Source organism: Leptonychotes weddellii, chromosome 8, assembly GCF_054177405.1.
Source record: "Leptonychotes weddellii isolate Sample4059 chromosome 8, ASM5417740v2, whole genome shotgun sequence".
NCBI classification, from domain to species: Eukaryota; Metazoa; Chordata; class Mammalia; order Carnivora; family Phocidae; genus Leptonychotes; species Leptonychotes weddellii.
This window is the reverse complement of record NC_138376.1, coordinates 119,501,622-119,519,542: the sequence shown is the minus strand read 5'-3', so window position 1 is coordinate 119,519,542 and position 17,921 is coordinate 119,501,622. Positions and strand designations below refer to the sequence as shown.

Sequence of the window (17,921 nt, the reverse complement as noted above, 5' to 3'; positions counted from 1 at the left end):
CAGTTAGATTTGAATTTTCCTGTTAAACACAGGTTTAACATAGTTTCAAAGGTCTATCAAAACAATGAATTTTAATCATGAATTTTGAGACAAACATGTCACCCACCTTCATAAGCAATTATTATGATACCTAATTAGTAAAGGATTCTTAAAGTGCATACATGGTCAGTACAACTGACCCTTGAACATAGGTTTGAATTGTGTGGGTCCACTTACATGCTGATTTTTTCAATAAACACAGTACAGTACTATAAATGTATTTTCTCTTCCTTACGAGTTTCTTTATAACATTATTTTCTCTGACTCACTCAATTTTAAGAATGCGGTATATAATACATATACCATACAAACTAGATGTTGATCAACTGTTTGTTATCGGTAAGGTTTCTGGACAACAGCAGGCTATCAGTAGTTAAGTTTTGGGGGAGTCCAAAGTTATACATAGATTCCTGACTGCATGGGGGATCAGCACCCCAACCCCCATGATGTTCAAGGGCCAACTGTATATCCAAAGTTTGTTACGAATTAGAAAAGAATTTGATCACAGTCCTCATAAAACCATACTTTCACAAATTGTTATGTTGACAGCAAAGTACTTGCAATAAGCACACTGGCAGATGTATATTCTTACTTTCAGGGAAGGAAAAGATTTCCTACGGTATCATTAAATTAGGGTAATACTAGAAATATCAAATAACTCAACAAATAGCATTAATAAACATATGCAAGGGAGTTGTTTTCGACTTCATTATCTCTTGCTTCTCCTGGAAAACGGAACAAGCATATATAATAAGATATAGAGATGTATAAGGTTCTCATGGATCAGCCAAAACAAATCAGCAGAAGTGAACATACACATTAAAAATGAATAATGGGCTGTTATCAATTATAAGAAAACAGATGTAAGTTTTAGAAACAACACTATGAATAAACCTAAAAAGGAATAAATAAGAAATTAGATTAAAAAATTACAGATTAAGCGAAAGATATCTAAAATTTATGCTTAATAAATACCCCAATGGCAACTGCATAATTAGCATATTTGTCTAAAGAACCTGAATTGTGCTTCTATTTATACTTTTGATCTCAAGAATTATACTTTTAAGGGATATCCCCTCAGACTGAAGAGACATATGAACATTCCTTTGAACTGCATCATGAAAATCAAAAATCAAAATGAAAGGAAACCTCATTACTCACAGTCATCAAAGCAAAATGTACAAGTTTAAGCTTGGCTAAAATTTTCATACTATAAAGGAACAGTTTACTCAACAGTGTAAGTCATTTAAATAAAAAAGCCAAAACAACTACTTAAAATTAAGCACTATTTAAACATTTAAAAGCAACATACAAAATATTAATTACACACTGAGTGATTTTTATTAAATATTAATTCTTCTGGAAAACATCTTGACAATGCTTTTTGCTTCTAGCTACTTTACTACATGTAATTCTGAGTAAAACTGCTTACTAAACTTTAATTCAAAGTTTATCAGTTCACATAGGTCTTCTTCCCCAATAGGTATTTTGTGAGATTTTGCTGACAGTGTGCAATGTTAACAAGCACCCATTAAAATAATGTCTCTAAACACTGATAGATAAAAAAATCAATGACTTACCTCAATATAAAACACAGTATCATTTAAATCTGATTTAAAAAGGCAGCTAAATCTCAATTTACGTATGTACTAAATGCAGTTTAAAATAATATTGTACTGCAAAACAACTGGTATGAACTCTTCAAAAGTATCAATGGCATGACAAACAAATAAAGGCTGGGTAAGGCTGGGTGACAGGACAAATAAATGTAATATATGATTCTTACTGGATCCTGCAATTTCTTGCATGTCATCAGTGCACAATATAGTTACTTAGGATATTTCTTGTTCTTAGGAGATTCAAATTCAAGTATTTAGGGATTAAGTGCTATTATGAATGAAATCTGAAACTAACTCTCAAATGATTCAGCCAAAAAATGTGTTTGTGTGTGTAAAAATAAACCAAATGTAGCAAAGTGTTAACTGGAAAAGCTAAGGGAAAACTATGTGTTGCTCATTATAATATTTTGCAACATGTTTGAATTTTCAAAATTAAAAAATTTAAAGCAGTAACAATAAATCAAAATAGTACAGTATATCATTATGTTTAGGTTCTTGATTGAGAGAAACTTGGATTCAAATCTAGCTGTATTTATTCTGACTATTGCAAATTACTTATTTTCTCTTAGACCCTTCCCACATCTGAAAAATAGAGGAGAAATGTTGCTGCCAATACCTTACACAGTATTTTAATTAAAAAATATTCTGCTCAGAGGGAAGGGGGGGTGGAGAGATGGGCAAAATAGGTGAAGGGGAGGAGATACAGGCTTCCAGTTATGAAATGAATAGGTCATGGGAACAAAAGGTACGACATAGGGAATATAATCAATGATATTGCATAGCAATGTATGGTGACAGATGATAGCTACCCTTGTGGTGAGCAAAGCATAACGAATAGAGATGCTGAATCACTAATGTTGTACACCTAAATCTAGAACACGGTGTATCAACTATACTTTAATGAAAAAAAATTTTTTTAGAAGTATTCTCAAGTTATATAAAATGCATCAATTATTTTCATAGACTAAAAATGGTAATATCCATGGTTTGCACACTCTCAAAATCATGATCATAAAAATCAGATCACAATGTAAAATAGGATAAAGAAAGTACAAGAGACTAAACATTCTATACTAAGCCTATCAGACATCCTGAAAATTCACTTTTTTTAAAGATTTTTTTTTTATTTTTTTTATTTGACAGAGAGAAACACAGCGAGAGAGGGAACACAGGAAGGGAGAGTGGGAGAGGGAGAAGGAGGCTTCCTGCTGAGCAGGGAGTCCGATGCGGGGCTCGATCCCAGGACGCTGGGATCATGACCTGAGCCGAAGGCAGACACTTAACGACTGAGCCACCCAGGCGCCCCGAAAATTCACTTTTTTGAAGAATTCTCTTGCTTAAATGCTTACTGGTCACTCTCCTTATCACTTATCACCTCTTTGATTTTCCACATATAAATACAGGGATTTTAACTACAATGGTATAAGAAATTAACTGCATGTCTGAAAACTAAGCTTTGGCCCCCAGAACACTGAAAAATCAACTATCTGAATTTTTTCCTAGTGGCAATTCTCTCTGTAAATAGGAATTTGTTAAATCTAATAGATAATGCTATTATTCAAAGACAATTTATTTAAATAATTGGTGCTGAGGCGCCTGGGTGGCTCAGTCGTTAAGTGTCTGCCTTCGGCTCAGGTCATGATCCCAGGGTCCTGGGATTGAGCCCCATGTCGGGCTCCCTGCTCCGCGGGAAGCCTGCTTCTCCTTCTCCCACTCCCCCTGCTTGTGTTCCTGCTCTCGCTCTCTCACTCTCTCTCTGTCAAATAAATAAATAAATAAATAAATAGTGCTTCCGGTTATGGCTGATGTTATTTACAGTAGGGAAACATATCACCAAATATCCACAGATTAAAACCTACTTAATTAAATATATGCCCTCATTCATTCTTGATTTTAACAGCCCTACTATAGCAGGGAGCTTTAGCTTTGCAGACAAGAAAGAGGTATCCATGGTTGAACTTCAAAAGCTCCTTAAAGTCAAGAAATTTTACGCAAAACTTTGTGCATATGTATATTTCTCTACAGAAAAGTCCAACCTTTCTCTGAGATTTTCAGAAGTATCAATGAGTCAACATAGATCAGTTCAAAACCTCTGCATCAGAGCAATGGCTAAAGGCCTGAGGCCTCTTCCCACAGCTTAAACATCCTACACACAATGAGGTTCAATTATTTTTCATAATGGCTCATTTTCAAATCTATAATAGAATCAATAAGGAAAAAACCATTAATTTGTATTTAGAAAGCTCTTACCAAGATTTTGTAAAGTCAGTGTGACAAATAAACACATTCACCACAATGTGGCTCTATCTAAAATCTTGCCTAAGTAAAGAAAAATGATAGCTTCAAAGCTTATATTTATCAAAGTGTTAAATGTTTATCTCTAGGTGGGAGAGTTCACAGGTGATGATAAATTTTCACTAACATGTATTAACTCTGTAAAGAGGAAGAAAATACACAGTTGACCCTAAAACAACCAATTCCCTGAACAGTCGAAAATCCACATGTAACTTCTGACAACCCCCAAAATTAACTCCTGTTGAGTGGAAACCTTACTGATAACAGTTAATTAACACATATTTTCTATGTTATATGTATTATATGCTGTATTCTTACAATAAAGTAAGCTGGAGAAAATATGTTATTAAGAAAATCGTAAGGAAGAGAAAATATATTCACAGTAATGCACTGAATTTATAGAAAAAAATTCACGTGTAAGTGGACCTGTGCAGATCAAATCTGTGATGTTCAATGGTCAACTGTATAATCTGTAATAATTATCCTTCCTCTAAAATATTAGTATAGTATTTTCTTCTGAAAACACAAGTGTAAAATTTATTACTCACCTTAATAGCTTTGATGGCTGCCTTAGTAATTTGGGTCATTTTCGCTTTAGAAATGGGTGGTTTGTAGTCATTCAGGGAATACAACTGATAAAAAGAAAAACAAATTTTAAATACAGCAAAACTAATGGTCCCTAAGCAATTACATGAAATTACTAAACATTTCCATTTTTATATTCCCAATAAAATCAAAGTGCTGCTTTCTTTTAAAAATCAAGTTCAACATCATTAGCTGTCAGGGAAATGTAAATCAAAACCGCAATAAGTTACAATTTCACACTTACTTGTTTATAATAAAAAAGACAGATAATAACAAGTGTGAACAAGGATGTGGAGAAACTGAAACCCTTATACATTGCTAGTGGGAATATAAAATGGTACAGCAGCTTTGGAAAATGGCTTGGCAGTTCCTCAAAAAGTGAAACACAGTAATATGTAATATGACCCAGGTATATAGCCAAAAGAGATGAAAATATATATTCACATTAAAACCTGTACACAAATGGTCACTGCAACATTATTCATAAAAGTCATTTAAAAAGTGGAAACCACCCAAATGTCCATCAAATGAATGGATAAACAAAATGTTATATCCATTCAAAATATTAGCCATAAAAAAGAAATGAAGTACTGATACATGCTACAAAATGGATGAACCTTGAAAACATTATGCTCAGTTTAAAAAGCCATATTAAAAAGACCAGATATTGTAAGATTCCATTTATATGATATGTTCAGAAAAGGCAAATCTATTTGTGACTGCCTACAATTGGGGGAATTGGAAAGAAATGATGAATAACTACTACTGAGTACAACATTTCTTTTGGGGGGTGATAAAAATATTCTAAAATTGATTGTGGTAATGTTGTACAACCATACTAAATGCCACTGAATTATATACTTCAAATTGGTTAATTTTATGGTATATGAACTATATCTCAAAACTTTTTAGAAATCAAGGGATTTAAGGTTTAGCAGTAATCTCCACCAAAAAATAATTTTGTTTTGAAATTTCTCATATAAGCAAAGGATAATAAAACTGCTTAAAGAGAAACAGTTAAAGGGGGGAGAATCAAGCAATGAACAAATAACTAAGGTTAAATGAATATTGATTAAAACTTGCAGTGTACTCAGTGATGACAAGATTTTAACTATAATGCTGTAAGATACTAACCTCAAAGTCTGGAAACGAAGCTTTGGCCATTTTATAACATTGCAAAAACAAAAGAACAGACTTTAAAAGTAACTAAAACAGAATGTGTTGGTTAGTCAACTAGCAATTTAGGGAGTCCTCTACAGCTTTTGCTCCAGCACCCCTTATAACCTATCTATCAACGAATTCTACTGATTTCTACCCAGTGTTCCCATTTTTCTCCTCTTCTTCCTCCAACAACCACCAAAACCACAGCCCCAAACACTCTCATCTCTTACCCAGAGGACACCTCTAAATGGATGTGCATGTCTATTTTTTCAAAAACTAATGTCTATCTTTTCAAAAACTAATCTGATCAGGTGACTAAATGCCCCCTTAAAAAGGTCAATGACTTCCCATGCTTTGGATAAACATAGTCGGAACTCCTGTCCACCTTTCCGGTCTCATCTCACTCCACGCTCCCCTCCTGAGCCCTTTGCTCCAGGCACAATGATCCTGTTTCAGCTTCCTGCCACACAGCGTTGAAAATGAGCTTGTTCCCTCTATTTCGAATACTCTTCTCCTCGCTAGTTAACGTGTACTCATCTTAGTTTGAGCAACACCTAATGAGGAAAGCCTTCCCTACCTTTCCAGCCAGATCAATACCTCCCCTTTTATACTCTCACTGTACTGTCATTCACCTCTGAAGCACTCATCATAGTACTTTGACATTTACTTCTCTGATCATTTAATACTTGATTTTTTAAAAGGACTGTCATAAAGAGTGACAGTAACACCAAAGGTCAAAGTTATGTAAGTTCCTTTAATACAGTTAAGATGTTAATGCTGTAAGAGCTGTTCAAGCTGAAATCACTTGTGGGAGAAGTACAGATGTCTTTCCCTTTAAGTTCCCAGAGAAGTGCCCACCTGTTGATACTGCCAACCATTAGGTCAAGATCCCATCAGACCATTTAAGAAGCTACCTCTGCTAAACTAACAGGAAATTTTAATATACTTGTGGCTTCAATTCCTACCTGAATGCCAGTCGACTCACCAGGTACAAAATTACATCAACACATTCTATAGTGCTTACAACAAGCTGTACGTATAAAGTAAAGGTCAGCTTCCCAGAATTTCTCAGTAGGCCCTGGCTACTGCCCATCTGAGATCCACTCCTGCCCTCTCCTACAAAAGAATAAGCTCTAAGGATAGACACCATGTCTTTTTTGTTTAGATTTTTTCCTTTTCTCCAAACTGTATCTTCAGTGTCTGGGAGAAAATAGATATTTGTTAAGAATAAATTAAAATGAACAAATATAAGACACAGCATTGCACAAGCTTTGCACAGAAAAACATGGATATGAATTCCAACTATGTCACCTTATCACAAGCTGCTAAACCTCTGAAGCTTAGGTTTCTCATTCACAAAACAGAAACTCATTTCACAGAAACACCACATAAAAATAAAGCTTTTAGAACATACTAAAGATGCTCAACAGGGTTAGCCATTATTAAAATTAAAATCCTACTCTGTAGGCATTCTCCATTTAAATGAGTAATATTAAAGGATCCATCAAACACTTGAAAGTCCATTCTTTAGTAATTTATATTATTAGGGCAATGAAGATGCATCAGCTCTTCCCCCACAGTTGACTACATATACTTTCATTTTGTGTAGTAAAGCCCTGAAGTTTCGATCAAGCATTAGCTCATACTCTAGCCGATCACAGCTTTGTTTGCTGTGTGTGTGTGTGTGTGTGTGTGTGTGTGTGTGTGTGTGTGTGTGTGTGTGTGTGTGTGTGTGTGATGGAGGGTAGGGGATGAGGTAGGGGAAATATAATTTAGATTTATAAAACATTTTCAACAGTCTGAGAAGTCAGCTTTCACCTGAGATCCCCTGCCTTTTTAAATGCACATACTGCAGAAATTTAAGATAGTACTCAGAGAAATACCGAGTAATTAAGTACTTTTCCAAGGCTCACTTAATACATAGGCCTCCAACTAATCATTACTCTAGATTCTCTAAAATCTCATTTCTTTATTAAATCTGATTATCAGAAAATAGGCACAGATAACTCCTCAGTGAATGCCTTAACTAAAATTTAATATTAAGTCTTTAGCTTACAAAGACTGATGAAAGACTTGCTCTAGAACGTTGTGTTTTACCCATCTGTTAAAGAAATAATTATCTTTAACCAAAAAAAATCCCTTATGTAAGAATACCCAAAGTATATTCTCCTTGAATGCAGAAACAGGAGAATGATTCAGCTAGTTTCCATGTGCTTACTTTTTTAATCAAAAAAAGATGGTTTAACAGGTTTCTCCCATCTTGTGCCTTGGCTTCTAAGTGAGCTTGCTCAAGTTTATCTGTCTGAACATTAAATCTCAAATGTCTGTTGACATCTACTTCTCTGCTATATTTAGCCATTAGTTTTATTGTATCCAAATATAAAATAAAATATATTTTCACCAGTGTCTGATTTTGATAAGCTGTTTCAAAGTTCTTTTTGAAGTAGGTGGAGTTAATGAACTAATGTGAACTGAACACATGACTGCAGAGACAGCCTGTCATCCTCCACTTTTCCTTCTATTTTCTTTCCCTCTCTCTCTCTCTCTCTTTCTTTCTTTTGGGTGGGGGGGGAGAGGGAGAATCCCAAGCAGGCCCCACACCCCTCAAAACCCTGAAATCATGACTCCAGCTGAAATCAGTCAGACTTAACCTAGGCGCCCCCTTTTTTTTTTCCCTTCTATTCAATTTCTAGCTCCAAATTTAATTCAATTCCCCTTCTATTCAATTTCTAGCTCCAAATGTTCTATACATTCTCCTGTTGTCAATCCTCAACATCAAACTCAGTTCTCTAGGACCTCCCTCAAAGACCATTTCTTGAGACCTGTAGGACATCACTATAACATTCAGTATTTTAGAAAAAGAAAATAGTGCTAAATATGCTGCCAGACCATTCAAAGCTTTTTAAAAACTTCTGTAAGTAATCGAATTTATATCGAGAGAATATTTAATCTTTAGATCTACAGGATTTGACAGAATGCCTGATACATAGTAATAAACCTGTCTTACCCAGCTGATAACTTAATTCTGCTGTAACATTGCCATTAGGAAGTGCCAAGCTTCATTCCAACCCTCATTCTAATTAGATGTATCAACTCCTCACCAAAAACTGGGAATGTAATTCTCCCTGTATTCTCAAAATTTGATCTGGTTTTATACTGGAAAATGTTGGAGAAGAATGAAAGTCTATTCTGGGACCTTTTATCCATTTCCCTAATGATTCCCACCTCTATGCTTGGGTCAGAAGATCAGGGCTGCATGCACTCTAAGTTTGGGCTATCTAGATACCCAGTTTTCTCATGTATAGGCTTTTTTTTTTTTTTTTAAAGATCATTTATTTGAGAGAGCAGGTGAACGAGTGCAGGGAGGGGCAGAGGGAGAGAGAAGCTCAAGCAGACTCCCCGCTGAGTCAACAGGGGGGGCTTGATCCCATGACCCTGACTGAGATCATGACCTGAGCCGAAATCAAGAGTCGGTGCTTACCCGACTGAGCCACCCTGGAGCCCTTCATATATAGGTTTTAATCCCACCAATCTATTTCTTGGGCCTGGCTCCCTCCTTCCTTGTTTTCTAAAATCTAAATGGCTGCTGATTCCCATTAGTTTGTTCCATCAAATTATTCCCTCAGTTAAGACTATTTTAACTTTTCTAGGTCTACTGATAACCTGCTGTGTCTGAACTCTGCTTCCCAAATCTAAGCTTCTTCCCCTCAAATGCTTTATTCTAATGTTATCTAATCTCGTGTGACAACCCTTGATTTATACAAACTCTCCATGTCCCTCTGACCTGAGGGACTGAAATGAAGTCCCAGTCTTGACCTGCCCCTTCCTATGGCTATAACTCAAGACTTACCAACTTAAAACATAGGCACTGAACAATAGCCTGGATTTCAGTCTAACTCCTTTATGTTTCAACTCCTCTCAGGAACTTGCAGGCACCACATCAAATGGATTCGTTTTAGATCTGAAAACAACTTCTAATCAAATCATTTTCTAGTGACTTTAATCAAGGTTTGAGGAATTTTTTTTTTAACCTAAACTAAGATTATCTTAGTTGCTGCTGGCTACTCCAACAAAAAACTTACTTTGAATAAAGATTTTGAGTTGTCACTTGTCAGCTATTGACTGGGCCAAGGGTCAGTCAGCACAGCAAGTATACGTCAGGCTCTAGAGGCTACATCGTCTCTATCACACTACTTAGCTCTACCCCTGTATCAAGAAAGCAGCCAAGGACTAAGGATCAATTCACACATGAATGGGCAGGGTATGTTCCAAGAGAACTTACTTATTACAAAAGCAAGCCAACCTTGCGTTTGGGCAGTATTTCTCAGTCCTAAAAATGTATGCTTCTTTTTTGCTTTTGGATAAACACTGCAATCTCACGTCCCTGGAAAGTATATTCATGACCTCCCTCATCTGCCCTCTTCCACACACTGTGACTCATTACCCAAAACTCAACAAAACGTTGTGCTTCATGCTGTTATTTTAAGCAAACTCACTTCAAAAATGTTAATGCCTTTCCCAATTTGAGCATAGGTATTACATGAATTCTATTTTTACTTGGAAGAGCCCAATAAAGAACTCATTATCTGACATACCCCAGAAAACAATCAAATTTTGGTAAAATCTTGCTCATTTACAGGTTAATGTTATGCCTTTAAGTTTGTGGTTCTATGATCAATGGAATTAACCCACTATGTGAACCTAAAATAACTGAGTCATCAACCCAATCCACCTTTCCTAACAATGGTCCTCTACTGCCTTGAAAGTACTAGTTAGGGGGCGGCTGAGGGCCTCAGTCGGTTAAGCGGCTGCCTTCAGCTCAGGTCATGATCTCAGGGTCCTGGGATCGAGCTCCACATCTGGCTCCCTGCTTGGGGGGGGCCTGCTTCTTCCTCTCCCTCTGCCACTCTCTCTGCTTCTGTGTGTGCTCTCTCTCTAATAAAGAATAAAATCATAAAGGAAGGAAGGAAAGAAGGAAAGAAGGAAGGAAGGAAAGAAAGAAAAAGAAAGAAAGAAAAAGAAAAGAGAGAAGGAAGGAAGAAGGAGGGGGGAGGGAAGGAGGAAAGAAAGAGAAAGAGAGAAGGAAGGAAGGAAGGAAGCAGGAGAGGGGAGGGAGAAAGGAAGGAGAGAAAGAGAGAGAGAGAACGAACGAATGAACAAGTTAGGATCCCTAAAATCTCCAAAATCAGAAATCACAAACGATCCTGGAACAAACACAATCTTGATACTTTCAATTCATGATAGCATGCTGACTACAGATTTTTTTTTTCTCTTCCTCCTATTGGGAGAACAATAAGGAATAAAATTTTAAAAAGGTAAAAAGAACTCAAAATAAAAGCAGAACAGGGAAAGAAGTAAATCAGCCGACAAGATGTCACAAATTTCCAAAAAAACAGAAATATGATTAAGAGGATCAGTAACTGATGACCACAAAGAGGAAACCACAAGCCACAGTAAACACAGAAGATACAGCCAAAGGAAAATAATTTGTCCTACCTAATTCCAGAGTCCCCCGACTCAAAATTAAGGTATTAAAGTCAGCAAGGGCAGCACAAGTGAACTAATGCCTCATCAATTCTTGCAAAAAGTCAATAAATATCTAAAACTGACCATTCAAAAAACAGTGTTACAGAAATACTGCTTAGATATATGAAATTAATCATCAAAAGAACTAAAGTGTTAAGAATTTAAACATTTTCCTCTTTGGGGGATCCAGCATGGTGTGAGAAGGAAGAGCTTCCAATAAAATCTCTTTTGTACTTAAAAAAAAAATTACACGCATAGGTTACTTTGAAAAATATATTATATTTTAATACAATCTTGTTCTAACTCTGCTTGCCACAATGGTCCTCCACACTATCTCTCCCTCCAAAATTCATAGTCTGAATCCCCAATCCCTAATGTGACTATGTTTGGAAATAGAGACCTCATGGAGGTATTTAAAGTTAAACAAGATTGTAAGAATGCAGTTCTGACTCAACTGGATTAGTGTCCTTATTAAAAGAGACACCAAAGAGCTAGCTCTCGCTCACTGCCATGTGAGGGGGCCACATGACTACTAAGACCTGAAGGTGGCTGGTAGGAACTGAGAGAAGGCCCCGGCCAACAGCCAGCAAACTAAACAGGGACCTCAGCCCTATAACAGCAAGGAACTGTATTCAGCCAACAACCTAAATGAGCTTAGAAGAGAAATCCATGTCTCAAATGAGAGCACAGAGCCCGGCTGACACCTTGATTTTAGCCTGGCGAGTCAATCTGTAAAGGCAGCCAACTAGTGCTTGGGTTGTGACCCATGGAATTTATAAAATAAATCCGTGGTGCTTTAAGCCATAGGCTAAGTTTGTGGCAATGTGTTTCAAAGCAACAGAAAACTAATACAGTAGAAAAAGATGTAAATGATTTTTCTTCATTTTACCTTGACTGTATAGATTTTTTAATTTTTGCAAATATTTTTTGAAAATTATTTTTATAATTCAAAGTCAAAATTAAATTTTTTTTAAATTTCTATTTCCTAAATAACTTAAAAAGAAATAGAAATTCAGTATTTTGCATATAGGAATAAAAAGTAAATAAGATACTTGTTTCACTGATAAAGTCATTTTAAAGAGATTAATCTCCAACTGTAATACCTGAAAACTAATATACTTTATTACAAATTTTACTTCAACACGTCAAAACCTAAGCATTCCCTATATCTAAAATTTGTCACTCCCTAATATACAAGTTCTCCTTTCCTATATAGAGGACCTTCCATATTATTTTTGGGTTGGATACAATATAAAATATTAGATACTGTAACATAAAATCAGATGCACTTGACATAACAAAATGTGACGAGAACAGTAACAGAATTAACAGTAGCAGATTCAACACTAAAAGCAACATTAAGAAAAAGCATGTTGTAAAAGAATAATGTGACCAATAGTGACTTTATACTAAAGTAAATTTCTTTGTAAAAAAAAATGTTTGAATTAAAACTCCAAATATATAAGCTTGGGTTACTTCTACTGAAGTAGCAGTATTCTTGAACACAAAGAATGTTTTAAAGAGCAAAAGCCAAAAAGGTATGTTACAGATATTCTGCCAGGACTCCCAGATCAAACTTTTAACAAAGGCACAGCTCCTGATTTTACACTAAATAATGTGAGAGTATAAAAACTTCAAAACAGGGGCGCCTGGGTGGTTCAGTCAGTTAGGCGACTGCCTTAGGCTCAGGTCATGATCCTGGGGTCCTGTGATCGAGCCCCACGTCCATCTCCCTGCTCAGCGGAGAGCCTGCTTCTCCCTCTCCCTCTGCCTGCCACTCTGTCTACCTGTGCTCTCTCTCTGTCAAATAAATAAAATCTTTAAAAAAAAAAAAAACAACAACCCTTCAAAACAAAGTTTCAAATGCATCTTTGAAATAAACCATATGTAATTGCAAACACCAAAGCACATAAAATTTGAAATGTTAACATCTAAAAATCAGTGAGCAAAATTAATAATTGTTTTCCCTTTTTAAAATATCCTTATATCCTTAAAACTTTTTTCTGTGGTTATAAAATATTTTACTACAGAAAAATTGGAAACTATAAAAAAAAAGCACAAAGATGACAGAAAACGCAAATTATCTATAATCCAACAATTCATCACTCATTCCAAATACACTCATTAGTGCCAGGCACTATGGATCCCATAGAAGAGGCAGACATCTCTGTCCTCATGCAACTGAGTGTGCTTTTGCAGACAGGCAATATTCTAATTAACAGTTTGCAGAGTATAGTTAAGTATACAATGAAAGTAATATTACTTGGTAAAGGGTACGTAAAACTGTGTATCTTTCTCAGGATCTCAAATCCAGAACCCCTTTAAAAAAAGTTGGGCACCTGGGTGGCTTAGTCAGTTAAGTATTTGCCTTCAGCTCAGGTCATGATCTCAGGCCTGAGATCCAGCCACACATTGGGCTCAGCAGGGAGTCTGCTTCTCCCTCCCCCTCCACCCCCGCTTGTGCACTCTCTCTCTCAAATAAATAAAATCTTAAAAAGTATATTACCAGGGAAAATGATGCCTGTTTTTTTTTAATTATAAATCTGAAGTATACAAACATCTGTCTAGTAAGATCAAACCTATACACTAAACTTTTGGTGGGGCAGGTGTGGTGGGATAGGATTCTCTAGTTTAAAAAAAAGAAAGCCAGAATTTTATATATAAAAGTGCTAACAAAATTGTTATGACAAATATATTTAATGCTTCGTAACTATTCTTTCCTATGGGCTAAAGTATTTTCACATAAATAATTAACCTTTTATATTACTAAGCAAAACATCCTATTTCTCAACTATGACAGGTGTCTAAGGTTAATATTACAGTTTTGAAAACTGTTATTAAAAGGAAGTCATTTACTTTAGAATCTAACTTATAGTTTAAAATTGTTAGTAACAGAAAAATTATAATCAACTCTCCCTCAAAAACTACTAAAGAACTAAATCTAGGCCACAAAAACTTACTTGCATGGTCTTTAATACAAAAATTTATGTATCCTTTCCAAATTCTTGGAATAAAGTGGATAAAAAATACTCTTAAAAATAGTATATAGGCGTTACAGTGAGCCAAGATGGAGTAAGCCAACTTACAGCCTCTCTCTCTCCCACCGATTACAACTAAAAACACCAGACTAAATACAAAAAAGCAACTACCTGAAGACTGTGAAAAGTGAAAGAGAAGCCGATGGAAAACAACGATGGGGGGGGAGGGGGGCTGTGTGTGGGTGCTGAGGTAAATTTCTTAGTGTTTTGTGTTCCTCTATTATCTCTAGGTTTTGTTTGGTTCCAGAGAGTGCAGAATCAAACCGTGGAGCCGGTGCTAGAAGAAGAAACACTAGAGGAAACCCCTTTTGTCTACCTAGAAGACTGAGTAAAAGGACTCCTCCATGCTACTGAGGTGGGCATCAGGAGGAATCTCCTTTTCTTCCTCCTCTGCCATTTCTCCCAGGCCCTGCTTAGGGCTGGAGGGCAACCACTGTGGCCAGCACCTAAAAAATCCCAAAGAATAGCAATTTCCAGACAGAGGAACTAGGAAAAGGGGCCCCTGTTATTCAAAAAGTATGGTGAGGAATCCCCATTTTTTTTTCCCCTCACCACTTCAACTCTAAAGGCTAAAAATGGAGAGAAACCTGACTTTCTGGCCAGAGGAACAGAAAAAAGGATGGCATGGGATCTAGAAAAAGTATGGGAATCCCACAGAGAGCTGAGAAGAGGATCTCCTAATTCTGTGTAGGAACTAACTTAAGTCTTGGGCTCATTCTGGAATTGTGCCGGTGTGAAACAGACCCAAAGAAATCCAGTAAAGGCTTTGAGAACTAAAATTTATGTAAACCACTAATTCCTGACTGGCACATGTGCGGGGCACATCTAAAACAGCAAAACAAATGCTTATAAAATTGAACTGACATTGGAACCACCACAAAAAGGCAAGACAGAACTTGCATCCTGAACCTAACCAAGATGAACGTCTGCTAAATAAAACAAATCAACATTCTTAAGAGGATTTTAATGAAGTCCTACAATATAATACTGAAAATGTCCAGTATACAAGCCAAACCTACGTGACATACCAAAACACAACACACACACACACACACACACCCAAACCAGGAAGATCTGTCCAGAAAACCAAACCTACTTGACATACCAAAACACACACACACCTCCCCCCGCAAACCAGGACGATCTGTCCACACTGCTCAAGCGTGAAAGGAGAATCAACAGATGCCAACCCCAATGATGCTGATGTTGGAATTATCACAAACTTTTAAAGAAATCATAATGATCCTCAATAAGGTAAAGGAGCAAATCCTTGCAATAAATGCAAAAACTAGAAGTTTTCATCAGACAAAGGAAAACTACAAAAAAAAACCAGCTAGAAATTTTAGAACTGAAAAATACAGTATCTGGAAGGAAAAAGTAGTATGGTACTCAATACAAGAGCTATAAAATTATTATGAGTGACCTTTATATATTTTAAAAAGCAAAAGGCCATAATCATGGAATTTTTACATCAAAATTTCATATAACAGTTAAAAAAATGTCCAAGAAGAGAGATTTAGTATGGTATACTAAGAGAGAGAAAGTTAACCTGATACATACATTATTAATATACAACTATGGAAATCTCTAATATGTTACATGACAAATATAAAATATTTGCAATAACTACAACTTTATATATAAATGTAAGAATTAAATGCAAAAATAAGACCAAGAAAAATGTTCAGAAAAATATCTGTTATAACAACTTAACGTAATTTATTAGGCATAATTTTCATACAATTAAAAAAAGTTCTACCCGTTCCTCTATTTCATGCAATCTTTTTCTTTTACTTTTTTTCAAACCATAATCTAATTAATCAACTATGAAAACCTTTTCAAGGTAATCCTAGCCCAGTTAAAACAGAACAAAATAGAAATAATGAAGTACACACTGACTAATCTTGGGTGAAACTTTTGTTCCTGTTATATTTACATAGGTAACTACTAGATCACGACACAAATTATGTATTTTTTTTTTAAAGGGACTTTTTTTTTTTAAAGATTTTACTTGTTTGTCAGAGAGGGAGAGAAAGAGAGCACAAGCAGGGGTAGCAGCAGGCAGAGGGAGAAGCAGACTCCCTTTTGAGAGCAAGGAGCCCAATATGGGACTCGATCCCAGGACCTTGGGACCATGACCCGAGCCAAAGGCAGACGTTTAACCAACTGAGCCACCCAGGCGTCCACACAAATTATATTTCTAATTGTGGGTTGTAAAGTTTTTCTGAGACACTGCTCTGGCCCACATTTATAAGTAGAAGATAATACTAAAATTAATTATAAGGAAAATAAAACATGATTAAATTTTCTCTGGATAATTCTTGCCAAAGGCTGAGTCTAAAGTACAATCTCTGCTTTGTTCATTTTTTTTTTTAAGACAATTAACAAATATCTGGAAATACAAAAGACATAGTGGTACAAAACTCAAGATTTTTGGGGCACCTGGGTGGCTCAGTCGTTAAGCATCTGCCTTGGGCTCAGGTCATGACCCCAGAGTCCTGGGATCCAGCCCCTCATCGGGCTCCCTGCTCAGTGGGAAGCGTGCTTCTCCCTCTCCCACTTGTGTTGCCTTTCTCACTGTCTCTCTGTCAAATAAATAAATAAAATCTTAAAAAAAAAAAACTCAGATTTTTTTCCTAGTTGTAATCAGAAAAATAGGAAAAGGGAATTAACTTTCACATCTGAAATCACATCCTGCCACTAGTGTGTATACATCCTCCTGCAACTGTTATACACCCTGCTATTACCTTCATAGCAATCTTATCACAAAGTAAAATTATTTGGTCATAATTTGTTTTCTGTGTAGTCTATTTCTCTATTTATCTACCTACCTACCTAGCTATCCATCTCTCCATTCATCCACCCACTTTGGAAAACACTGACCTCACATATTGTAAACCCTCAGTAAATAGGTAAGAGTATCATCCTTCTTTTCATACCCTCCACAATGCCCAAAGCAGTTCCTTGCACATATTAGGTATTCAAATAAATGCTGATTCAAACTTTGATAAAGTAGCTTACTGAGTTCCAAAGGTAATCAGGTAACCAAATACAAGCTGGCAAAATAAATTTACCAGACTTCTTCATATCTGAATTCACTTGAATGCAACAAAACTATTTTCTTCAAAGAAGTGTAATATGAAAGCCACAGGTAATGATATACATTTATTTTCCCCCTTGAACTTTACTTTTAATAATCTTTTTAGCCTTGTACCTATAACTCTATGCCAATATTCATGAAAATAAGGAACTATTTCAAAGCAGCAGAATGCTTCACTCTGAAATAATCCCATCATTCTTGTAGACGATTTTCAAATTTCTTTTAACTCTTAGGGTTAATCATAAGCACTCACAATATTCTTACTCAGATCATTAAAGTTTTATTGTCAAGGTATAATCAACTAAAAACAAAGAACTGAGAAAAATCCAAAGCCAAATTCAACCGATTAAGAGGTCAAAGCTAAACAATCATTTAAATCTAATAAAACCAACATTCACTGGCTATCTACAGCAGATATGCACAATATTAAACAAAAAAATCTTAAGACTTCACCTCAGATATCTAACAATCTACTGAGGTAGAAGGGGAGGGTAGTGACATACCATTATTACAGTAGATTCTTAGCATTCTGAGATTTACCATTGTCAGTTTTGACAA

At 35.8% G+C, this 17,921-nt stretch overlaps 1 protein-coding gene across 7 annotated transcripts in view; it reads right to left on the bottom strand.

Moving 5' to 3' along the window:
• Positions 1-17,921, bottom strand: part of SCAF8 (SR-related CTD associated factor 8) — a 196,032-nt gene that overhangs the window by 159,564 nt on the left and 18,547 nt on the right. For all 7 annotated transcript variants that reach the window (XR_014148013.1, XR_014148012.1, XM_006740365.3 and 4 more), the window contains one exon: positions 4,502-4,585. Coding sequence is in view for 5 of the 7 variants with exons in the window: in XM_006740365.3 (XP_006740428.1) it covers positions 4,502-4,585 (84 nt within the window). In the remaining 2 variants the exon portion in view is untranslated. The remainder of the gene's footprint in view (positions 1-4,501; positions 4,586-17,921) is intronic.